Source organism: Vespula pensylvanica, chromosome 9, assembly GCF_014466175.1.
Source record: "Vespula pensylvanica isolate Volc-1 chromosome 9, ASM1446617v1, whole genome shotgun sequence".
Lineage (NCBI taxonomy): Eukaryota > Metazoa > Arthropoda > Insecta > Hymenoptera > Vespidae > Vespula > Vespula pensylvanica.
The window spans coordinates 403,506-429,483 of record NC_057693.1 but is presented as its reverse complement, the minus strand read 5'-3'; the positions used below and the strand labels follow the sequence as shown (position 1 = coordinate 429,483).

Here is a 25,978-nt window from a genome sequence, read left to right as displayed (position 1 = left end):
TAATAGCAAAGATGGCCGATATGAAATATGATCGATCAATGTTTTTTCGTAGAATTAACTTGATACTTTAATGTTAGTAAAAATTGAATAATAATAATAATATCATTTGTATAATATCATGTGTTATCGAAATCTTTTAAGATCGTACGTACGTCCCTGAGCAAAGAGACATTACCAATGATATATAACTATGTTCACTTCTTTGTCATCTCTAATGCAATGATATGCAAATCATGTCATAAAATTTTCATTTTCAACTTGATGTAAGACATAAATACATCGTTTCAATTTAAATCAGACGCAACCTAGACATGTTATCAAATATGTATGTATATATATGTACATAATTCTAAATGTTCTAATCAAATAAATAGATCAAATAAATGGAAGTTGGAAGAAACGAGCGATGTCCTTTATCTTTCCTTTTTTCTTTTTCTTTATAGTATTGTTTTTTATTATAATTTCTGTATAGTTATATTCCAGGATTTCATTCTTACGAGAATATCATTATCGTGATACGTTTATAAATATAAGAAAAATTTATTGTCACTAATCTATTATTTTATCTTATAACAATTAAAATACGTAACAAAAGTTTCATTTATAATATAAACATGATAAGAGGCCTTGCTAATGTCTTAAAAATTATGTTCTATTTCACGAATGAAGTCTCTTGACTTTATTTTCGATTTCAGTAGTCACCTCGTAATGAATCATACTTTTTTCATAATATCTTATCATTGAAAATCGATCGCGTTGATGAAATCTTAAATGATTCAACTCGAATGTTTCATTACCAATGATCGAACTTATATAAATTCGATCTAACAATTAAATTATTCAATGGATTCGGTTCTGAATGCGGAGGATTGCTGATCCAAAAGCTTTTTATTATTATCCGGATGATATACTACTTGCGAGGATATTCTACGAGTCAATGCATCCTGTCTTCTTCTTTCTATTCTATCCACAAAAGCTTTCATGTAACAGGTTGTACATATTATTAGAAAAATCTGAAATAAACGAAAAGAAAAAAAAAAAGGATTGATAATTTCATTAAATAATCTTTTACTATCTAATACTATAAACCGATGATAAGAACATTAAATGTTTTATTCACCTCCAACAATAATTTACCAAGACTGAGTAGAAACACGTGTAATAAAATCGATTTCGTTCGATTTATCATCACATGGTGGCACCCTCTACCATACATAGTAGTACAAGTGAATTTATCGTTGTTTGGGTTTAGGGATGATGATATATCGCAACAAGACCACGGAACCGAATTTTTTCCACGATAATCGATAGGTCCGTCCATGCCGCAACAAAGAAACTAAAACAATAAAAACGTCGATGGATATTAGCTATGTATGTATTTACGTTATCGATATGAAATTATTTATACAACAGTATACAATTGATTTTTTAACGAACACAAAAAAAAAGAATCTATTAGAATGCGTATCCATTTGTTATCTACGCATATTTATATAAAAAAAAAAAAAAAAAAAAAAAAAAAAAAAAAAAATAGGAAACTACGACTACGTAATTCTATCATAAAAATTAATAAGAAACAAAAATGCAATTAAAGATTTTTTAACAAAGATAGACATTTTATCGTTATTTCGCGAGCCTAAAACAAATTACTCGCTTAATGTTATTAATTCTTTTTGGACATGCAAGCCCATACACACATTTGGCATTCAACGAATAATGATTTAAAGCAAACGTACGATACAAACATATGTAATTAAAGCTGGATTAGAATGGGACTCGAAATACATTTATCTAAAAACTAAAATACTCTAACCGTTCTATCTATTTTTAGTTGCAAATTAGAGAAATCGTTTAATATACTCGAAACGAACAATCCGGACAATCAATGAAGGATCAATCATTCCTTTCCTTTCTATTTACTTTTACTCAAACTCCGCCTGCACTTGTTCCTTTTTTTCTTTTTCCAAACATTGTCCAATAGGTTTGTCGGATTGCGAATCGAGAAAATAGCCAAATTACCAAAAGCAAAGCTACAAAAAAGACGAAATAGCATTTAATTAAAATGATCTATTAGATCAATCGTTAGACGCTAGAATCCACTAAGTCATAAATGCATCTCTCAAGGATCGCAATGATAATATATAATTCGTTCAAAGAGATGAGTCAGAAGACGTAAATAAATACACATGATGGAGCGTAATCAGGTCAGGAACGTATTCATAACCTTCATATACTTAAAAAGGCCTCCGCATACATATCGACGTAAGACATAAGAATATCATCCTTATAAAACTTTTTATCGTTACTATTTTCATGTTGTCATTAGTTGATTTTGATTAATGAATTTCTTTACGGTTTACGTCGTATTACGTAGTACATCTTATCGATGCGTGTATAAAGAATTTAACATTTAAGTTTTCGAACTCAACCAAGCTCTAACAACGATCTATGTAAATTCGCTCCTGAGTACAACAATTGACTATCATTCGTCAATCAATAACTGAAGGCCCATGCATTTGTCACGCGCTTAGAACGCGATTAGTTTCGTTTAGTAGAACCGATTTTTTGACTCGTCTCGTTAAACGAATTACAAAGTTCATTGCGACCTAAAATTTATTCCAAATTTAAATATCAAGTAATATAAACTCGATCGTGAATATTCTTGATGATAATAATAAATTATAATATTCATTAGAAAAGAACTGATCACTTTCAGGCCTTAAGACCGTGCCTTTGGCGTTAAGGCTGTTAACCCAATGTCGCACGAGACGTGTATGACATCAGCAATGAATGCGGAAAAAATATGTTAAGAGAATTCTGTCCCTTCTTTCGATATACTCTATCGGTATGCTCTATCGGCTTAGGTATAGCTATGTTATTCCCCTCATGCTATCAGAGTCAGTAAATTAAAGTTACTGAGCTGATAATAAAATATCAGACAACGTATGATTGTCAATTTTAATAAAACAGCTGGTACGAAGACAATATGTATTTCATAATAGAAATGAAACATACGATTTTTAGATAGATGTTGATAACTCTTCTCATAAAAAATTGACATTACGTGCATTATTTCTTTTTTTGCATCTGCCTAAAACAATTCATTATACGATATTAAAGTGGTAATAATATTGTTTCGATAAATTAATAGATATATCTATGTTGCGTAATATTAATAGTATTATTAATTTAATCAATAATATTAATTTTCTATAATATTATTGATAATTAATATCGTAGAAGTAAATTAACAGATTTATATCCCGTTCGAAAAAATTATTGCAATTCTTCGTCCTTTGTTTATTTTGTCATATCACTTAACAGTCCCTACGAAATAAAAAGATAATAGTATTGTGTACTACATTATAAGTTATCGATGATAATTATATATCAATGAAAAAATAATATGAAAAATTGTGATCATTTCTCCTACTATATTTGTTTTCCATATATATATATATGCACGATGTGAGTTTATGTGTAAGGAAGGAAAAGGACAAACCTTGAAGGAAAAGTTATTGCCAGGGTTTGGTGAAAGTCTACGTAATTGTAAGAAAACAGGTTCTGTGGCCCTGAGAATTATAAAAACCTTTGAATTTTTTCCAAGGATTCAAGAAGGAAAATAGACCATCAAGCTGAAGCATGATTGCAAACATCCATCTCACGAATTCGATCGGGATAATAATAAATTTCTATATTCTTACATATATATAAATAATCGAATAATATATATCGATAATTAGAGTCAAAAATAACAGACAATATAAAAATACAGTTATCTTCAAAATGACTTAAAATAAGTAACGCGCGAGAAGATTAAAAGAACGCATTTATTAATTTTGAAAGAAGTACAAAGTACCAAAGAAAATAAACATAATTAATAAATATCTTGTGTGAAAAAAAAAAACTTTTTTCTTTCGATTAAGCCATTGATCATCAAAATCTACCAAAAATTGTTATCATGAAAAAAAAAAGGAAAAAACCAATTTTTTTGTGGTCTTTTCGTATTTTTTTTTTTTTTTTTGGAGTTTTCCTTCAATTTATAAAGATGCACAGTAGCATTATTGCGTTTGTATCAATCGAAATTATTCTCCCATTATGTACCTACACGGACATGGAATAAGTTATTTTGTATGTCGAGACTCTTCGAAAAAAAAAGAAGTCCGACATGACCCGGTGTAGTATAAAACTCTCTGGTGTAGTATAAAAATACTCTTCTTCTGCGTTTGCGAGTCTTAAGAGTTTACATGAATTCTCAAGGCCATAGTTTTTGTTAGATATTGATGATCAAGGACTTATTCGAAAAGTAAAGCTTTCTTGCGCGAGATTATCGTTTCAGATTTATAAAAAATGTTATTTTCTTGAGCTCTTGATCATTACAAAAAATGTAACAAAAGTTGTAACTATGAGAATTAGTTAAATTAAATTTTTGCAAACGCATAGCAATAAAGAACTCCTCTTAAATCGTTCAAAGGATAAAGCGTTACTATTAATTGCAAGTGCGTCAATTAAAATGGAAGCACGATAACGTGCATTCACCAATCGAATTGCATATTCTTCGCGTTACCGTCGAAAGCTGATTACATTTGTTAAAATAAAATTAAATATTAAGATCATCGGTAATAAAACAAATAATGATACATTTACCTTAGCTTGTATGTGCTCCCATAAAGGTTGATTTTCTTTATCCATAAATATTGTTTTAAGATGAGCAGTCGGAAGAAAATCTATTTGTTCATGTCTGACAAGAGCCCATATTCCGGCGCTCATTTCGAACAGGGAAATAATCACCAAACTTGTAACAAACTAAAAATCAAACGTTAACAATTACGTTAGAAGAAAATCAAAAATCAATATTTGTATATTTATATATATTAATTTTCTTACCAATATCGCTTGTCCCTTTTGCGTAAAATCGAAAAAATGCCAGGACAACCAACCGATGACACACGTGAAGATACCCAAAACCAAAAGAACGATGGATGGACCATAAACATTTTCGGGAGTGAGTTGTTTATATTCGTTTAATTGATACAAGAAAAATCCTGCGAAGGCGGATGTTACTACTCCTGAAATCTGTAAACAATTACCGGATATGAATCTTTGAGTAAAATAAAAATGTGATTATATCGTGCAAAGGAAAAATGTCGAGAAAATGTATTGTACGTTTAAAAGTATGTTTTGATTATTATTAAAGCCTTTTATCATCGATAAGATATATTTTCTCGATCGTACGTAGTAAAACTTCAGCGGTATCAATTATGTACATACTTATAGATATATTTCTCTATAGCATTAGATAATTTCTCGATGTGAGAAAACATAGAATTAAAAAATGAAAGAATTTATATAGACACGGATTATCAGCGCGAATCAGAGAATTGGACAATTTCCAACATCGCAAAATACTCGGCGAAGTTTAGAACGAAGAAGTGTATTAATAAAATAAGAAGAAAAAAATATAAAAAGAAAACTGATCGAACGACATTACGAGAGATAAGCATCGATAAATCCATCGAAGACAAGTACAAAGTTAAAACTTGCGAGTAACTTGAAAGATTCGATCATCGTTACGATCAAAGAAAAGTATATAGATAGAAAAATCAATCGAAAAATTAATCGAACGATCGATTAATATTAAATAATGATAATCATATTTATCGTTTTACTCGGAATATCTTCGATAACGAAATAATTTTTTACGTATAATTAAAATGATTAAAAAATATTCCTTCGTTAGAACTAACTTCAACGATAACGGCATCAAACGAATAACAATTATTTTACATCTCTTTCGATGACCTTGTTTTTTGTTTTTTTCTTTTCCTTTCTTTTCCGCGTTTATCTCGCGATATTATTTTCCAACAGTGTTATAGTATATGTAACGGTCATGAAAAATAATCGAACAAAAGATTAAAGAATATAGGAATAATAGAATATCATCGATAAGACCACATCGAATGTCGACGTCGATAAATTTTCGAAAAGTAAAGAATCAAAAGAGGTTGAAGAAGAAGAAAAGTGAGCTAAGAGGGAGCATAACACTTACGCCAAGAACGACAGTACCGGCGATTAGAAGATATCGCAAGCAGCCGAGTGCTCGTGCCATTTCACCATTTCACGTTTATAAATATACGCGCGGAGGAGACGAAAAGAGATCGAGAGTGAGCGCGCGAGCGCGCGCGCGCTTGCAAACGCAACACACACACGTACACACTCAGAAATAAAACGAGTACTTGAAGAGAAAGAGAGTTACTTATGCATGTAGTCGCTAACTTTGCTCGAACTCGCCGTCGTTATCACGAGGGCGACACGATCACAAAAGAGACGTTTCTTGAAGCGCGCGTCTTTCGATCGTTCGAAAGTCTGACCCGTTGCAACAAATCTAGCGCTAACGTCGAATCTCTTATCTCTGAACGCGCCTCCTCTTTCAAATTTTTACATCCTATATCATCGCGGTTGAACTCCACCTTCGATTATTTTCATGTTTAAATTTCGCGCGTAAAAGACGGCACATAATTTTGTAAATTCTCGAATTTCTTATCCATAGCTTTAACGAGTTTAAGAAGTTTATCGACGAGAAGCTTACACGACCATGTCCCGTTTAACTATAATACTAAATATCTAGAACAAAACGTAGCGTTACTATAGCAAAGGCACAGGTGTTTAGGGTTTGACCAGCAACCCTTCGTTACGCTATGACCACCACCGTTCGATCGATATGCAAGGTGTCCCATTTGAATTTACCACTTTTTCAAGAATGTTCTTCATATTTTACTTGTATATGAAATAAAAAATGTTTGAGTATCGCTTTGGAATTTTTTTTTCTATTTTTTTTTTTTTTTTTTTATATCTTTTTTTCTCCTCCATTTATACTTCATATTCAAACGTAAAAAGTCATTTAATCTGAATATCCTGAAAATAAATAATCTATCCTAAGTAAAAGATTTTTTTTATATCATTATACTTCTTCTTTGAATCGATACAATTTGGCACCAGAACGTATCGTTCTTTTTTGTATTATCGAAGAACAATGGAAATATTTTTAAATAAACTAAAAAGATAAAATCGAATTTAATCGTAGATCTGTTCAGATCAATTCGCTGTAGAAGAAGTTGCGAATTGTTAGAGAGAAAAAAAAAAGAATACAATGATCGTTCGAAACCTCCAATTATTAGAGTTTTTCTTGGAAAACGAATTGGTTTTTCCGGTTAATGTACAACGACGTAAAGTTATCAGAAAAATATCTTCAAGGTAAGAGTAATATATTAACATTGCGTGTTTCATCAAGACGCAGGCGTCCATTCGACGCGACGCTATTGATTCGAATGCGCAACAACGAAGGCAACCTACTCTTGAAAAGATTTCGTTGCATTAGTGAGACTCGAGAGAGTCTGGTCGAAACGTTTCTATCAACGATTACCTGCTTATGTTAAAAAGAAAACGTAAAGGAAGAAGAAAAGATAAAAATTCGAAGTGAAAAAATTCCAGTCCAGGTAACAAAAAAAGAAAACAGCAAAAAAGATAGAAAATATGGTCGGTCCCAACGTGTCTTTGTGACTAACCGTTCCGGAAGGTGGTGGTACATCCTCCACATCAACGCAAGGTGCAACTTTGCGAACACCTTCCGAACACGAGCGACTTAACACGGAACTCGCGACGCTTTGTAAGGTAAAGCCAATTCGCTAACTCAGATTCTTGTTGTATTTCGTTTTTTTTTTCTTATATTTCTTTTTTTAATTTTTTTTTTTTTTTTTAAAGAATTATGAAACTTATCAGAGAAATACATACAGGTCTATCCTGTGAGCCCTGTAACAGGGCCTGGTGCGGCGAGATCCGTATGGGAATTAAGTCCCGATCCCGACATGGTCGGGCATCTACCCAGCAATCTGCTTTCGAGTGGCACACATCAGAATCAAAATTCTGATAAAAGTACTGAACGAAGGGACAGCAATGGACCTGATGACAATATATATACCGAGGCAGCGTCGGGCCAAAGTCCAAGCGATGAAACTAAACAAATTTTTGATCTTCTTAGAGCAAGGTTATAGCGTAGGAATTTATCATTATTTATTTATTGTTAAAAATATTATTATAGAATGACGAACGATCTTTGTATCTTTGAAAGGTATCACTTTTTATTCGAACGATCACGTTCATGAAAAGGTTTTATTAAATCCTGTTGCAGTGAGATTGAAGCGGTCGAGGAGTTGGTAGAGAAAAGTGGATTGAGTATATTAAATGCCCGAGACGAATGGGGATATACACCTGCTCATTGGGCTGCTTTGGATGGTAACATCGAAGTACGTGAAATTATACATTGTCCTTGAGAGTATTGTATATTCTGGAAAAGATTCAATATAAACGATAATGCGACAGGTGATGAGATATCTTATAGAACGAAGCGGACCCATTGATCATTCTTGTCTTGGAACGCAAGGCCCTAGGCCTATACATTGGGCATGTCGAAAAGGGCATAGTGCTATAGTGCAATTATTATTGAAGGTTTACGTATATGCGACTAATGAAAAACGATAGTATTCGTGGATGTTTTCTTCTAACGGTTAACTTACGTTTAGGCCGGAGTCGCCGTCAATGCTGCCGATTTTAAAGGTCTAACTCCTCTCATGACAGCCTGTATGTTTGGAAAATTTGCTACAGCCGCTTTTCTTCTTGGATCTGGTGCACTGGGCCATTTGACGGATATCAATGGAGATACCGCGCTTCATTGGGCCGCTTACAAAGGACACGCCGAGTTGATCAGACTGTTGATTTACAGCGGTGTTGATTTGCAGAAACCCGATTATTTTGGATCTACTCCTCTTCATCTAGCTTGTTTATCGGGAAATATTAGTTGCGTTAAGATATTATGCGAAAAGAGCAAGATCGAACTGGAGCCTCGAGATAAAAATGGTAAAACTCCGTTGCAACTGGCAAAGAGTCATCGTCATTCCGAGATCGTACGCATATTACAAGCCGAGCAAAAGCGGAGAGCTAGATGGATTCCACCTATCAACGAACTCTGGTTCGGTTCTTTCTGTTTTCATTTTGATCTCTATCTAATGTTTCCTAATAAGACGAAAGCTCGATGAATTATCGTCAATGACATAACGTTTCGATAGGGCTCTGCTATTTGGAGGAGCTGGTAATAGTAAAGGACCATTGCTATTGTTTATGATATCAGTTTTACTTTGGGGTTATCCTATGTATTTACTTAAATGTATTCCATTGACTTGGAACCTTTTGCGAGGAAGTCATTATTGTTTTATTCATTGGAACATCGTTATGTGGATATCATGGATAGTAGCAAACAGAAGAGATCCCGGTTATGTACCACAAAATAGTGAGACTTATTACAGAGCTATAAAGCAGGTAATATTCATCGAAATTTCAAATCCTAAAGAAAATGAAAATCTTCGTTAACATGATCCAACGCGATATTTTTTTTTTTCTTTAGATACCATATTTTGATAAATGGAAAAAAAGAAATGTTTTATTATCGCGTTTGTGTCATAGCTGCAGATGTTTCAGGCCACTGAGAGCCAAACATTGTAGAATTTGCAACAGATGTGTCACATGTTTTGATCATCATTGTCCTTTCATATATAACTGTGTTGGATTGAGAAACAGGTGAGAAACAATTTATATCGTAACAAATGCTGTTCCATTGATCTTACCGCATCGAAATATATCTGTTTCAGAATGTGGTTTTTCTTATTTGTAATGTGTGTGGCGATAAACTGCTCGTTTACGTTGTACTTTGCGTGTTATTGTATGGCTATTGAAGGCATCCAATTGTTATATGTCTTGGGTGTATTGGAAGCATTAGTTTTTTGTGGTCTTGGATGGATACTAACGTGCACTTCGGTAAATACAATATAAATCCCTTATTCTTATATCTTTTCATATCAATTTGAGAATTTCATGTATTTTATATTGTTTAATGCAAACTCAAAAAATCATTTTATTTTTTAATACAGGTACTCCATGCTTGTATGAATCTAACAACTAACGAAATGTTTAATTATAAGAGATACCCGTATCTAAGAGATAGGAAAGGTAGATACCTAAATCCATTTAGCAGAGGTCCTGTACTTAATTTCATTGAATTCTTCCTTTGTCCTCCTGATCATCGAATAAACGATCCTCAGCATTATCAAATTCTTACTGAAGATGTTATGTAATACAGATGTCATTTGTAAACTACACTTTGTATGCAACTTGACAGATGTAATTATTTGATCCAAAATCTCTGCCATTTTGAACTTTTGACATACTCACATTGAATAACACCGCCATTTATAGTACACGTTCATGCTAATAAATTTTTTTTTTTTACTGCATCGATTTAAAAATCTGCTCGACGCGCTTTAATAAATAATTCTTTGAATACAATTGTATAGTTTATTATATATATGTATACTTGTGATCATAAATATATTTATTACAAAATAGTATCAAGTATTTGTATAATAAAATCTATGGAATACGACTCACGATTAATGTATTACAAAAAAAAAAAGAATTCATCTTAGTCATTAATTTCTATAAAAAAGTTTAAAAAGGCCTCTATATAATTTTTAGCAAAGCAATAGCCTATTATACGCACAATGGATAATATACAGGGTACATCGTTTTAATTTGTATAAGGAAATAGTATTGTAAATAATAGTAATATAGATCTACGCTCTACTTTAACATACGATTGTTCTATTATATAAAATAAAACGATCACCCTATATATTACAAATTCATATAAATACGTGTATAAAATTCTATAAAAAACGGTAATAATATTTTTGGCATCCTGTTATAAAAGTAGATATACGAATAAAAGCATTGATAAAAATATTAAACATAATATAATATAAAAACTATTACTTACGTTAAGTTACATCAATTTCACTACTGGCAGTTATTTGGCATGCACAATTAATATATCGAGTTAATAGAATGTATATTAGGTATCAATTGCACATATTACTTTAACTCGTAACAGAAATCATAATTTGGTGGTGGTTCAGGAATCGGCGGTGGATCTTGAGGTATGTCGATTCCTTCGGCATCCAAAAGTCTTAATTTAATATCCATAGATAATAAAGTTTCCAGATCATTTTCAGCTTCTTTGCTGGTCATTCTATTATCTATAAAAAGATAACAAGATTTGTTTAAGTAATGTATGCATCACTAGATTGCTAAATAATATTAAAATTTCAATCTACCAAGTAAAGCATTAATGCCATCAGTCCAATAATCGAAAACTTGCTCATCAGGAGCAACAAAATCTAAACTGGAAACTTCTACAGAATCCAACATTAAGGAAAATGCTAATTGATGCGTTGTTTTTCTTCTTTGTAAATCTTTCATATGAGGACAGTCTCTTCCAGTTATTAAACCTCGAATCTCAACAACAGCCAATTTTGTAGGTAGTTCATCTATCGACGGTACTGACTTTTCATCGCAATCCCCATAATGCAATACTTTATGATTAGGTGATAAACGCACGTACCAAAATTTATCCTTAATTCTCTAGAAATTTAAAAACGTAAATTAGAGTTATTATATTCAAATAAAGCCATTTTCAAACAGAGATCATTTACCTGTCCTCTAGCGCTATATTTCATAAATCTAGTTCCTTCTACCAAAAATCCAAGACGTTGTTGTTGAATTAACTCTAATATTTCAGGTGTAATTTGTTCTCTGAGCTCAACAATCGGTCTTGCGTGACTTTCCCACTCCTCGCGACTAGTTCTTTCTTGCTGCCAAAGATTGGTGATCGTTGAATATGTCAACTGTTGCAATTTACTTTTAAATTTGTCTAGTCCCGTTGGTTTGCACTGAAGTGCTCTTGTAATTTGCTCTCTTACAACGGAAAATACTTTTACAAAATCTTCAATAGTAGCTCTCATTTCTTTCCACGTTTTATTCAATAAAACTATACAAACGCAATAAAATTCCTCAAATGGATGATCGTGTGTGAAGAACATAGGATGGTACGATTGTCCTTGTTCGCTCGGTGCTTCTCCAATACGTAACACCTAATTGAAAAGATAAGATTTTAGAGTAAACGATATATATTGCTATAAAATAAAAATAGCAAATATCGATATTTTTACGAATATGTTCTTTTATATACCTCGCATAATAACTTTACGAGTTCAACACTTGTTCTGCCAAATGGACATTCGTGTTCATCCGCTCGGCAAGAATTTTCTAAGACGACCTTTGTATAATTTTCCGTATGATTACGAGCAAAATATACCATACAATCGAGCGCTAGCATGCCGGGTGGTGTTTCGGTAAAATCAAGAGCAGGATTAATATCATATTTGAAACCTAATTTTTTATAATCCTTAGCATATAAACCTTGCTTGCGAGCAATTACATCTATTCCAATACCACCTTCTGTGTCAAATGCAATTCGTCTAAGTTCTTTTATTTTATCATGAGCATCTTGATCTTGTGGATCCATTTTAGTCATCATTCTCTGTTCTAAGAGACTTAAAATCTGTGTTTGCAAGACATATAGTTGATGCGCCATTTCCGTACCAACCTGAAACAATAGTTAGAATACTAATAGATTTCCGTTTGATTTCCATTGAATTTCGATCGGCAGATATATAATTTTAATATATATAATGTCAGTACATCGTACCTGTCCACTTGATTTAATTACATTGGTAAGAAAAACATTTCGGACTTGTTTCGACTGCAATGTAGCAGAGACGGCTCTTCGTTTGGATGTGTCAGCTTTGAGAAATAAAGCGTTAATCAAAGCAATAGCATTTTGCTGTATTTGTGGGCTTGTACTTTGCAAATGCATTACCAAATTAGGAAAGGTAACTTCTTTTTCAACTTGAGCATATTTGCCTGATGAATTTAAAACAATATTTTCTAAAATACTAAGTGCTGCTTCAATTATATTGGTATCTAGAGATACGGATTGATTATTCACATAGCTTGCTACTTTATTAATAAATGGTATCTCCAAAATATCCCAAGATACAATCCCATGATCCATCAATTCTACAAAGGACTGAAGAGAATATGCTAAAGCGCTACCTTTACGCATTCCACCCTCAACCTATATATATATATACAAAAAAAATGATAAGCATATTTTTAAAAAATTATTATTTATATTAGTAAAGAGTTATTGCAATTGAAATACCTGAGAAATAATGAGACCCAATCCTTGTTTATTGATAAATTCTAATGCAAATGTCATATCTGTACTTAAAGAACTTAATTTCTGTAATGCTGTTATGTTTTCTTCCGGAGTGCCACTATTCAGTTTTGTCAATATATCGGTAGCTATTTTAGAAGGAGAAAATTCCAATCTAAGAATACTACCATTCTTTACTTCATTACGATTTTTTTCTGTAATATAATTTTGATTATTATTTTCAGAAAATTGTAATGAATATAATTCTGAATCAGAAAGACCCCATCCATTACACAGCTCCTACGAGAAAAAATAATCAGATGAATCAATTTTAGAGTATTGCAAGTTATTTAAGTTTTCTTATGAATAAACAAAATTATTGATTCATTAAAATAATTTCTTACTTATTTAACAACACATACATTTTTTAAATTGCATCAAGACTTTATTTACCTGAATAATACCAGTTAATGGCTGTTTCTGATTAAACTCAATTAACTGTGGTACTTGATCTGTCATCTGAACAGCAATTTTCACAATATTGGAATCTTTTTGGACCGGCATTTTTTTTCACGTAAATTGCACAGCTAAATATAACTAACAATCACGTAAATTACATTTAATGTATTCATTAAGTGTCAATTTATATTTTGCATCATTAATCATGCGACTTTTGCATGATTCGTATCATAAAAGTGACAACTGTCATTCAAAGATGCTTTTTCAGTTATTGATATATCCTTGAAAAATATTCGTCGTAAAAATTACGTCATCATAAAATTGTCGCAAGTCTTGCATTGCTACATAATTTCTCGTATAAAAATAGAATCACATACGTAGCATTTTGTTTCATTTTAATTTGGGGCGGTAGCCATTTTATTTACGAGAGAGTATAAACTGCAATACCAAAGCATAACAATTAGTTATTACTAGTAAATCCAAAAAAAAAACTAAATTATAAACATTTACTTTCTCACACGATACTAAATAGTTTAGACACACGTTTCGATTATTTACAAGTTTATACCGTAAACAAACAAGATATTGTTTAATATGTATACCTAGTATATATCCTGTATTTATCAACTATAGAAAATTAGAGATATGATGACATGCAGAGATATTAAAACTTACATAGAAGCTTCTGTTATTGATAGTGACACAAGCGCTATCTAGCGATAGATATTGAATAACTTTACTCATTTGTCTTTCTTCTTATCCTACACATCTATTTACTCAAAGTTTATGAAATATATGTTTTATGTTCAAAAAAATGCTGAATTATTCTGAAGAAACAGGACGTACATTATTTCTTATGTATATATAATCATTATAGAGGAAATAAAAAAATTACTGTAATTATTAAATATAAAGCTTTATCATCTTGATATTGTACTATTAATTTTACATAAAGACTATAGAAAAAATCCAATTGATATTTGTATTTACTAAGGAAAAGAGACACACAATCACACAGCCATTCTCACTTAATAATTGTAACATATGTACATGTTTTTAATCTATTAATTCTAATATAGATTAGAGTATAAAGTTCAATTAATACAATTAACAAATATATTTATATGAATTGACATTATTTTTTATCCTTCTTTACACTAAATTAAAGCTTCCAATCCCATGGTATACATAATACACCATCGCTCATAACAGAGTAATAATGTGTTACCCAAAGCATTACATTGTTTAATAACGGAGCTAGTGGTCTTTTATGCATGAGCAATCGTTCGCAGCATTGTATCATTAAATCTGGTGTAATACTGTCATCTTTATTAAGATTAATCAAGCCTAACTCCTTGATAACCTTTTGATGGAGTTCTCGTTCAATGTGTTTTATACTAGAATAAAATTATGTGTGCTTATAATCTAAAGAATTAATTCGTTATTTTTATTTATCTATATATATATATATATATTACAAATAAAAAAAAAATTGAATATTTTTTCTTACTTATTATAATGATGCAATCTCTTGCTAGCTTCTGATAAATTTTCTGTAATAAAACTGACCAGCAAAAAACTTGGGCAAGAGGATGGTACAATAAATTGTCCAGTTGGAGAAAGCATTAAAGGACCAGCTTCACTAAAAATGAAAAGCAACTGTTATGTTAACTATTTTTTTGTATTAAGAATTTGCTACCATAATGTAACATTACTAACGCTTCGATTACTATCTCATATGCAGATAGATTTGTTGGCCAAACGTTCGGGTAATGTCTTCTTCCTCGATAATCGGACAGTGTAGTCGTAAGTTGTCGAAGCTGACGTTCATACTGACCAGCCATTACTTTAGGCATGAATTTCCTGCACATATAGAGTACCCTGAGCCTTACCGTCACTCAATAAATGTGATGTATTACGCACCGTCTTCCCACTTTAATATCAAGAAGGACCGTGGATATCGCCTTTTCAAAAGCTGGCAATCTTTGCAATATAGTATCATACTTCTGTACATTTTTGATAAGCTATCAAAAAGAAATATTATTGTAATAATGAATTATTACATATATGACATAAAAAACAATTCTTACATCAAGCCAATTATTCCTCACTTCACCAGAGTTTAACATCACATTTCCTTCTAAATTTATTCCAGTGTCATTGGCAAATATTAGTGTCCTGTCTTTCAAAATTCCCATTGGTTCTGGATGATGTTCTGCTAATGCTTGAAAAGCTAATAAACAACCTCTATAATGAGCAATATTCCAACCACAATCCCACATAATATTTTTTAGACCTAAGTCCAAACATAATGCCTTCTCTAATTTTTTCACCTCCTCTCTTACTGATTTACATGCTTCTAACTTTACATGTACTTCATTTATATGTTTTTCAAGATATGCTCTAATTAAAATTAGATATATGTTGTTAATTAATGCTCAATATAATTTATTATATATTAAATGATTTTTATAAATTATTTCTTACTTCAGTGTATCTGGTTCAATATCCATTTTTCTTCTCATAATGATCGAAGCATAAATAGGATCATCTTCTAATTCAGAAAAATCTATCGTTTCCCCTGGATTATTTCTTCTTTGCCAATATCTTGACTTAAATGATGATTCAGACTGAATGTTGGATGGTTTCTCTTCTATTTTATCTACAAATGTTGTAGGCAAATCGCATGTCTTCAAGATAGAACGAATTGTTCTCCTTAAATCTTTTTCATTAAGTTCTATTTTAACTAATGTAAATTTGCCAGCCTTCAAATCTTTTTCGTCTTTTGAACGTAAGTAAAATGGCAATGTTGTAGGTCTTATAGGTCTTTGTTGTTGAAGAGTTTCTAAAATTGAGCTTAGCTGTTTCAAAGAATTTTCATTTACAGTCTAAAATAAAAAAGAAAAATCTAATTAATATAAATAAAAGCTTATAAAAATATTATATGGAATTACAATATAAGGAACAATTAACATAAGATTTTTTAAATTGTTTATATTCAATCGTCTGAATATATGAGTGATATAAAAAAAATAGTATCTATTGTCCTCTACTTACTCTTTGTGTAGGATACTGCCCAAAAAGATCAGGATGAACGGTGAAATAAAAGGGTCTAAGTGCAGTGGCCACTTCACCCATACTCAAAGCTCTCACTGCATCTGTCCTACAAAAACTATTAACAAAATTTATGTATCAGTTTGTCAGTGAACTCCCACAATTTATGTTTCAAGAATTAATTTTTCGATTATATTACCATCTTGCTAATGTGCAATACATATTTTTAATCAAATCACCGCCGTGACGTCGTACAACTCATGTCTCGATAGAATTTACCAACTAAAGAGTGATTATTATTGTCATCATTGGTTGCATGCATAAAGAAAAGCTTGCCAAGCGCGTACTTTAATTCCGCGCGTGCGCACTAGAGCAATGCGTATGTAATATACAGAGATGTTATACGCCTTAAATATCACGCGCTATACACGTTTTCGTCACATTCAAACGGATGTAAAGATAAAAAATGTAAGAAACGAATGCCAAGGTTAAAGGAGGGGAACATGATATGTGTACACATATAGCTAGGATGCCATACCATTGAATTACATTGATCGTGATCTTATTGTTGTATTATTGTAATTTTATTATTGTATTGAACAATTAATCGCTGTAAGCATCCAGATATCTTTACAAAACTTTGAATCTCATAAAAGGTTTTGCAATTCATATGACGTCTGTGAATGTTTGGAAAATAACTTATCACTGGACTTCACAATCGATGTGATATATTTCATTGTAATTCTAACATTAAAGCTGGTTACCATCTTTTAATCACACTTGCGACTTCAGCGACATATATGGACAAAATATCAACTAGAAGAGTAATAAAGGATCACTAAGATCCTATAGCATCGATGTATAAGTTTGTTTGGTTATACCATACTCATGCCTAATTGTTTATACTTTTTTGCAGATGAATTACATTATATTTTAAATATTTTTCTCTTGCGAAAATAGTAAAGAACCGCGAGTTTTAATAAAGAATAAGCAAGAAAACATTCGCGATGAATAGTCTCTGGATTACAAGCGAAATTGCATGATCTTTTTTTCTAAATAATTAAAGTAATCGCTTGTAGAATGGAGCGTCCAAGGATTTTTTATTATATTTTTAAATTTGAATATAAATTCGTTAAATCAATTTTGTTAATAAAATAAAACTCTCGAAATGATTAAAATATTTAGAATTTCGAACAATGATAATTAACTCATTTCAACAAAAAAAAAAACCCTATCCTAATCTAATAAATAAATCAAAGAACACGAAACATCACGAGTAAATCTCCGAAGAAATTCGTCATTCGATACTCTTCTATTAATTAATTACAATCAATCACTCGTGTCGAATTGAACCTTTCGTCCTCGACGTGATTGAATGATCGGAGGAACTTAAAAATTCACTTACTACTTAAGAAGTTCTGCGATGGCTCCAAAACACTCGTCCGCGATTTAGGTCGAAATTGAGGGTGGATGATTTGTAGGTGGTTGAAAATGAGATAGGTCGATATCGAAGTTGGTTGAAATCCTCTTCAATGATGCACTGACTTTAATTCGCGGTAGTTATTTATTTACGAACGGTCACTGAATTTACTCCACGAAATTCTACTACCTTTTATAAATACAGTTTGTGCGACTGTTAAAAAAGCAAAAAACTTCGCTAATAAACACTGACTCTAAGGATTGCATTGCACGCAATCGATATAAAAACATTTATTGTTTAATTCGCGAAACGCGAACGAACAAACACTGCTTCTATTTCGCGATATTATTATTTTAACGATACAAATACTCGACTACTTCATTGCTATGCGCGCGATTGCAATGAAGTTCTGAAACATAAAAATACAAACAAAATGATTAGTATCACTGTTATAATGAATTATTTACGAAATATATGATATATTTACTTTCATTCTTTGTTGACATCTGCAAGAAAGACTTCCTGAGGGAGTTTCGATGTTCACTCGTCCAAATACAAAATAAGAATGATCCAGTGACAATCAAAGTCGATCAAAAGTTTGATTTTGTTGACATCACATGTAGCCAAGGACCGGCAGTTTAAAATTTAAGTCTAAAATAAAATAAATTGTATAAGTAATTCAAGAAATGTGTAATATAGAATTATACTTGCATTTACTCTTTGTTGTTACTTGCAGAAAAGATATCCTTGAGATCTCCGATGTTTACTCGTCGAAATATAAAACAAGACTGATCCAGTGACGATCAAAGTCGATCGAAGGTTCGATTTTGATGACGTCACACGTAACCAAGGACCGCCAATTCAAAATTAAAATCGAAGAGAAATTCAATTAAAATTATTTTATATTTGACAAGTGTTTCAACCCATTTAATGTTTAATCGAATTTACTATTGTTTAAATATTAATTTTTTTTATCTCTGCGTACTTTTATAACGTTTAAATAAATTTATAATTATCGGAAGTATTAATTTCTGAAGTTGTCCCTTTTCGAAAGGAGGAGCTTCGATATTTATTCGTCGGAATATAAAGAAAGGCTGATCGAAAATTCTCGATCGACTTTAATTATCGAAAATTCGATTTCTGATGTGACGTCACATGTAACCAACGACAAGTTCAAAATTTTTAAGTATTAGAATTTTAAGTTAAAATTATTTTTTGTTTATTGCGTGCCACGAGTTGTGTAATATTTAAACGAATATCGTTTAAATATGAATTTATTGTACACCGTGTAGATTACGGATAGTTTAAATAATTATGAAATTGTCGAAAGTAAATTTTCTATCTCATCGTTTGGTAAAAAAAAAAGTTTGATATTTACTCGTCGAAATGTAAAAGAAAATTGATTCGATATTTGTAAAAATAAGAAATATTCCCCAGCTTTTATTACTGACAATTTTATATTCGATCGATAAATCACAACTATATCGTTGCCAACATATACTCATAATGTAAAGAGGAATCTATTCTTACCAACATTTTTTGTTAATTTTTATTTTATTTGTGGCGTTTTTTGAAGAATAATTTATGCATAAAAATAAAGCTTTTTTCAAGCAAAAAACAGTCCGTACTTAAACTTTCATTTTTTAAATAAAACTTTATTCATCAAAATGGGTCAAAAATTATGTTTGTATTAGTTATAAACCATTACGAAATCAAGGATAATGAACAATTAATAGTGAACAAAACTTTGAATTTCATTAAGATGTTTTGTAATTCATACAACGTTTGTGGATATTTCTTAACTAACCAACCCATCACTGGACTCCTTGATCAATGTGATATATTTTATAGTAATTTCAATTTTAATTATTAATGTTTTTATACCATAATATAAACAATCATCATATCAGTAGCAGTAATAATAAACACAATCTGTGTGTGTTTTTGTGTCTTATATTACATAATTAAAAATAAAAATTATTATTGCAAGATTATACAGTATTATCTAGATAGTACATATCGATTAAATAAATTTAAATATAAAACATTAATTTAATTTGTAATATTTTCCATGATCGTCTAGGTATTTGTATCATTTTTCATGCATTTCAATAATCTAACATATTTGAACGATCTTAAGTCACAAATCATTATATTTATTTGTATACACGATTTAAAGAGGATTACAAACCATGATAGCAATAAATCAATTGAAAAAACTACAGTTTTTCTTAATTGGAAGCATGAAACACATATTACCTTTTTGGTAGAGGTTAATTGTGTTAATTTCATTCTAACATTTTTTATCATTTTCAATTAATATAAATCGTGCCTCAATCGATAAATATGTGCTCCTAATTTATGATAGGAAGATTACTGAATAATACTTCTTGTCATTTTTTTAAAAACAGTTGTTAAATAACTGAACGTGTGTATCATGATAAATATTTGATATATTAATTTGCAAGAATTCCTTAATAATAGTAACATGTAGCGCCATAATCCTTATTTAGGTCCTGTTAAAAATGGATCATAACAATGAGTATCGATGTCACAGTCTGTTTGAGAGCACATCATTAGAGCTTTAAGAATTCAACTACAAAGTTCTCTATTTGCTATATTTTGAAATACTTTTTCGCTACAATGTTCATTGTTCAATTTACAAACAATTAATAATAAATAATAGATCTCTTTTTCTATAATTTATACTTTCTTTGTAAAAAGTATTACAATGGGAATTGCAAAGAAAAAAAAAAAAAGAAAAAAAAAAGAAAAAAAAAAGAAAATTCTAATTTTATTTGATTTTAATAGTGATTTGTTTTAACAATATTTAACGACACTTTGTAATATGCTCCAGGTATGTCTCCTGTCTAAGTTTCTAAATTCGGCACATTGTTCTAGTTTTAGTAGCATCTTGAAAACTCTGTAGGCACATTCTTAATTTAACATTGAAAGTGTACGTCCTTTGATACATACAATAATAGCTTATAAATTATCATAATATTTTTCGAATAGATATTTTTACATTACAATACAACTGCGAATAGTATAATCTTATGTGTATATTATACGCACTTACTTGCGTACATAGTCGAAATGCAACATTAAATATATATATATATATATATATATTTATATATATATATATATATATATATATATATATATATATATTAATGTCGAATTAATTGTGAAGCACAAATTATATAGAGAAAGGTTCTGTTATTGGATTAATATTGCATCTCGACCATGGAATTATTATAAGTAGTTAAATGTAATATTTGCCAGATATCATGGCCTGTGAACACTTGGGTAGTTTGGAAATTTGCTGAGCATCAAATTGTTACTCTTGCTTATATTTTGTATTATATAATTTATCTATGAATATATGTCTATAGTCAATATTGCATTAATTAACACAAAAATAAGAAAAGTAAAAGTCTGAGGTAACTTGTACCATTGATGTTCCTTTGTAATTAAAAAACACTATAATAAGTGTAAAACATAGGAACAAATATAAAATCCTTAATTTTTTTTAGATATTTCAATTGTGCAGTAATATGGTTGCTATGGCAGCATGCTTATACAATAAATTGCTATTTTTGGAACAATTAATTGCATTTTGAAAAAATTGCTAAAGATATTTCACTATATTTCATAAGTTTCTATTAGTGAATATTATTACGTCACGTGAGCAAAATATTCATATATATTGCAATTTTTTGTAGGAACTTTAAATTGTAAAAATGCAATTCCATTGCTTCATTGCATAAATGCTTCTAACTTTAACTATTGTTTAGGCAAAATATGCTCGTCGTTGCTCCCATAGAAACATTATTGCTGCTAAAATTAATTTTATAAATAATCAATGTGCTGCTAAAATTAATTTTATAAATAATCAAGTGTTAGCGTGAAAAAGAGATTAAAGCAACAGAGCGGTTGATGGCAGCATTACGATTTTCGTTGTCTTACATTTGTCTTTCGTAAATAATATCTACAAAAGTAGGATTATATCTTCGCGGATATTAAATACTCGATCGTATCTATGTACACATATACATACATGCCAATAAACTGAACATGTGTACATAAATACACTGCTAACGTAAGCCACAAAAAAGAAAATGTATAAATCAAAATACAAAATGTAAATTCGCATTATATTTACTAACAAAATATCAACTCAAGATTAACCTGTTAATCGAGGAGATTTGCGATCAATAAACGCGAATGTACAAAGTTTATTTCGATTAAAAATAAAATAACACGGATGAAGACGGGGAATCTTTTTAGAAACGAATGAATTGCAAAATAAATAATTGGACGTATAATGTTTTTTTAGTAGGAGTGGCTGAACAAAAAAGAATTATTTATTCTAGTATCACCGGAGAAGTGAGAGATGCCCGTCTTCCTCGGTTAACAGATTAGTTATTTTCCTGTATTATAGATCAGATGTAAGTATTATTTTCAGTGATACCAGCAACCGCTACACACACATCGCTTCTTTTAGAACGTAATATTAGTTAATAAATTCGTAATTGTTACATTTGATTAAAAAAAAATTAGCTAAACGTAACTGCTGAATATCCTCTGAAGCAGTTAAGATCAGACCATCCTATGTTATTCTCTTTCTGTACGTTTATAAAATCCCTCCCTGAGACATGAGGATTGGTCGCGGATATTCAGCAGTTAGGCCAAAATGCTAAGCATTATTTCACTATTTAAGAAGTGAGAGTTAGCCTATTTCTATCATTTCTGTGTCTTCCACATTGTTATGTCCTACACCATTATGCCTATAAATTAAATGATAAACATCATATTTAATTACTTAATGATTATAGTAAAAATCGATTTTCATAATTCTTAAATTACTAGGATTTTATATCATGTTCATAAAGTGCTAAAAAAGGACTTGCCTATGATTTTGCAAATGCGAATTATGCAAATGGAAATGTGTATTTCTTGGTGAGAAACCACGTGTATTGCCTTTGCGAGGACTTCTAGCATTTATAACTCTTGGTTGTGAATACATATCTTCTAGTATACTCGGTGCTACATATGTAAATCCCTAAAGAGATTAAATCATAAGCAAATTAATCAAAGAAAAATTATAAAATAATTAAAAGTTCTTAATTATCTGAAGTGAGATTTAATAAACGTTATCAGATTTACAAACGTGATTTTTTTAACAAGAAAAACTTACTTGAAATACTCTATTGGCTGATTCGCTCAAAGTATATTCTGCAGGCGAATCTATAGGAGCGGAAGTTGTGAATCTCTTGTCAAATTGAGATACATCATCTTCACTTGCTAATATTGGTCTAAATGGGGGCTCTAATTTTCGGGATATAACGTCGTTCCAATTTATGTGCTTAAAAAATTGATGATTTTTTATTTGTTCTGCATCCGATGGCGCAGAGCCTAACCTTTGTGCGACTTGTCTCTGTATCAAAAGTTGATATATAAAAATTACTTGTATATCATTAAAAATCGATACTAAAAAATGATCTAAAATAAATAAATAAAATAATAAAGTGTTTATCAACCTTCAGTAGCTTCCTAATTAAATCTCTGGCATCAGGTGTTAAATATTGAGGAAGATTTAATTTGCCACGTAAAATTTTTTCTATTGTTTTTTTCCTATTAGCAGATGTAAATGGAGGCTGAAAATAAAAGTAATACAATTTACAAAGATACAATGAATATGGAAATATAATATCAATGCATGCTCTCATAGAAATACATACAGATCCTGTAAGCATGTCATACATCAAAGTACCAAGACTCCACCAATCTACTGCTTTTCCATGTCCACTTCTCATTAAAATTTCAGGAGCCCTAAAAGAGTAATACCATGTTAAAAAAAATGATATTTCTTTCCCAATTAACAGATATTTAAAAAAAAAAAAAAAATACTCAGCACTCTCTTACATGTACTCTATAGTACCACAAAACGTATGTGTAACTGTTCCATCTTGTATATGTTCTTTACATAAACCAAAATCAGTTAATTTAATATGACCTTCTGCATCTAACAAAATGTTTTCTGGTTTCAAATCTCTATAAAGCAAATTATAATATAATTAATAATATACTTATTAAAACAGTATTAACATAAAACATGTAATCATTAATGTTATAAATATATAATACCTATAAATAATTCCTTGTAAATGAAGATGTTGCAAAGCCAATATTATTTCTGATAAATAAAAACTGCAATAAAAGTATACACTTTAAATTTAAAACTATTTTTAATTAACAATGCAGAAACAAACAATAACATATACTTGTAGAATGCTCCTACCATGCAGTATCTTCTAAAAATATTCCTTCATCATTTAAATGTCGGAAAAGTTCACCACCACACATATATTCTAAGATCAAATATAATTTACCACCCGTTTGAAAAGCATACATAAGGTCTACAATAAATGGATGCTGCAAAAAAAATTATATTAAATACAAATTATGTATATTTAAAAATATGTTAATAAATGTGAATCTTACCTTCACTGCTTCTAAAATATTTCGCTCAGCTTTTGTATGAGCAGTATCTTTCTGATTTCTTATAATAGATGCCTTATGTAACACCTAATGTATAAATACAATAACAAAATCTTATAGTTTTGAAAATTTATCACAAAATAGAACAAAACAAGAAAGTATGCAATTTTCATAAAAAATATATAATCCTTTTTTAGTCTCAAAATATAATTTTATATATTATATTATATTATATTATATATATATACATACACACATATATGTATATATGTAAAGAAAAAAAGAGAAAGAGAAAGAGAAAGAGAAAAAGAGAGAAAGAAAGAAAAAGGGTGAGGTCAGCGTACCGCACCCAGGGACTCTCCCCAGATGTACTTCTAAGGGAGAGTACCAGAGTTATTGTAAGGGTTTTAATGGGTAAGAAACCCATACTACCCTATCACTCATCAACTAGCCAGGATGTCTTTGAAGATTTTCTTCATATTATAAAAAACAAAAAAGCAAAACATATATATAAACATAAATTCACTATATATAAATATATAAAAGATAAATTATTTTTTTTTATGTAACATTTAGTGAAGCAATAAAAATATATTATTTGTTATTAACTCTCACGATAATAATACATATTTTAACTATATAATTTACAAACAATGTTATTTTCAACTTACCTTCATAGCAAAAATTGTACCACTGTCATTTCCTGTTATTTTACGTACTTGAAAGACCTTTCCATATCCACCTTTTCCAATAACTTTGCAAAGTTCGAAATCTTGTGGTCCAGCTCTTTCTCTTCCACGATTAACATTTTGTTCGGATATAGCAACCGTCTCTACACCATCCGACCTGTTAAAATATTATTGTCATTACGTTAGTACACTAAATCAACTTACAGATTAAATATAAAAATCTACTCACTCAATTATTTCATTCACATTTGGATTAGCATCATAGTCCTCCTGCAAAAAAGTGACAATTTGATTGGTATAATAAGAAGTATGGAATGATAAAAAAAAATATTGAAATTCGTAAATGGACAAGCAGGAAAGTTACCTCGCCAATCTCGATAACATCATCGTCAGACTCGTCCCTATTCACCGTATCCACGTCGTGCAATTCGATATCGAATACCGCAGCCATTCTGGACGCGATTGCTTTATATCAAAAGACGTCCGCAGGCTGAAGGAAATGTGAATCGCTTTAATGCAGCGTGCAGTATCTAGGAAATATTGTTGCACCTTAAATTGTAAAAACCTTGAATTACTACTACTACCTTCCTTGCACAAACTACTCTTTCGTAGAGCATACCAAACACCCTCACTTCATCAACTCGTGGATTGGTTGAAAGTCTTTGTCATCAGTTATCATCGAGT

The 25,978-nt window shown here is 30.5% G+C and overlaps 5 protein-coding genes across 15 annotated transcripts; 1 reads left to right on the top strand and 4 right to left on the bottom strand.

Moving 5' to 3' along the window:
* Nucleotides 1-582: 582 nt before the first annotated feature.
* LOC122631717 (23 kDa integral membrane protein-like) lies at nt 583-6,779 on the bottom strand. Of its 7 annotated transcripts, none has more exons than XM_043817741.1 (5): nt 6,050-6,756; nt 4,888-5,076; nt 4,648-4,806; nt 1,121-1,336; nt 583-1,013 (listed from the first exon to the last, which is right to left on the bottom strand). In XM_043817741.1, exons 1-5 carry the CDS (start codon nt 6,107-6,109, stop codon nt 837-839), a joined length of 801 nt encoding a protein of 266 aa, XP_043673676.1. In that variant the 5' UTR covers nt 6,110-6,756; the 3' UTR covers nt 583-836. The 7 variants fall into 7 exon arrangements, 6 of the variants coding, with proteins under 6 accessions (XP_043673676.1, XP_043673677.1, XP_043673678.1 ...); XM_043817742.1 differs by lacking the exon at nt 6,050-6,756 and adding an exon at nt 5,708-5,779; XM_043817743.1 differs by lacking the exon at nt 6,050-6,756 and adding an exon at nt 5,167-5,222.
* Nucleotides 6,780-7,321: 542 nt separating this feature from the next.
* On the top strand, nt 7,322-10,395 carry LOC122631715 (probable protein S-acyltransferase 23). 4 transcript variants are annotated; one of them, XM_043817736.1, is made up of 10 exons: nt 7,322-7,671; nt 7,794-8,044; nt 8,189-8,303; nt 8,380-8,505; nt 8,580-9,025; nt 9,123-9,372; nt 9,458-9,630; nt 9,702-9,867; nt 9,981-10,189; nt 10,229-10,395. In XM_043817736.1, the coding sequence occupies exons 2-9, from the start codon at nt 7,866-7,868 to the stop codon at nt 10,182-10,184; spliced, it is 1,659 nt and encodes a 552-aa protein (XP_043673671.1). In that variant the 5' UTR covers nt 7,322-7,671; nt 7,794-7,865; the 3' UTR covers nt 10,185-10,189; nt 10,229-10,395. The 4 variants fall into 4 exon arrangements, with proteins under 4 accessions (XP_043673671.1, XP_043673673.1, XP_043673672.1 ...); XM_043817738.1 differs by lacking the exon at nt 10,229-10,395 and having other exon boundaries at nt 7,780-8,044; nt 9,981-10,208; XM_043817737.1 differs by lacking the exon at nt 10,229-10,395 and having other exon boundaries at nt 7,762-8,044; nt 9,981-10,208.
* LOC122631714 (engulfment and cell motility protein 1) lies at nt 10,391-14,367 on the bottom strand. Its single transcript, XM_043817734.1, has 7 exons — nt 13,619-14,367; nt 13,172-13,465; nt 12,656-13,084; nt 12,137-12,553; nt 11,601-12,038; nt 11,223-11,529; nt 10,391-11,144 (listed from the first exon to the last, which is right to left on the bottom strand). The coding sequence occupies exons 1-7, from the start codon at nt 13,727-13,729 to the stop codon at nt 10,981-10,983; spliced, it is 2,160 nt and encodes a 719-aa protein (XP_043673669.1). The 5' UTR covers nt 13,730-14,367; the 3' UTR covers nt 10,391-10,980.
* Nucleotides 14,368-14,524: 157 nt separating this feature from the next.
* LOC122631716 (T-cell activation inhibitor, mitochondrial) lies at nt 14,525-17,044 on the bottom strand. Of its 2 annotated transcripts, none has more exons than XM_043817739.1 (8): nt 16,878-17,044; nt 16,682-16,796; nt 16,112-16,512; nt 15,715-16,027; nt 15,548-15,648; nt 15,344-15,505; nt 15,135-15,266; nt 14,525-15,021 (listed from the first exon to the last, which is right to left on the bottom strand). In XM_043817739.1, exons 1-8 carry the CDS (start codon nt 16,898-16,900, stop codon nt 14,787-14,789), a joined length of 1,482 nt encoding a protein of 493 aa, XP_043673674.1. In that variant the 5' UTR covers nt 16,901-17,044; the 3' UTR covers nt 14,525-14,786. The 2 variants fall into 2 exon arrangements, with proteins under 2 accessions (XP_043673674.1, XP_043673675.1); XM_043817740.1 differs by having other exon boundaries at nt 15,344-15,487.
* Nucleotides 17,045-20,884: 3,840 nt separating this feature from the next.
* Nucleotides 20,885-25,932, bottom strand: LOC122631703 (ribosomal protein S6 kinase beta-1-like). The gene is made up of 13 exons (XM_043817703.1): nt 25,914-25,932; nt 25,659-25,843; nt 25,524-25,564; nt 25,277-25,451; nt 24,609-24,692; nt 24,406-24,539; nt 24,252-24,314; nt 24,030-24,158; nt 23,846-23,936; nt 23,645-23,761; nt 23,302-23,541; nt 23,015-23,166; nt 20,885-22,891 (listed from the first exon to the last, which is right to left on the bottom strand). The coding sequence occupies exons 2-13, from the start codon at nt 25,743-25,745 to the stop codon at nt 22,834-22,836; spliced, it is 1,371 nt and encodes a 456-aa protein (XP_043673638.1). The 5' UTR covers nt 25,746-25,843; nt 25,914-25,932; the 3' UTR covers nt 20,885-22,833.
* Nucleotides 25,933-25,978: the final 46 nt, after the last annotated feature.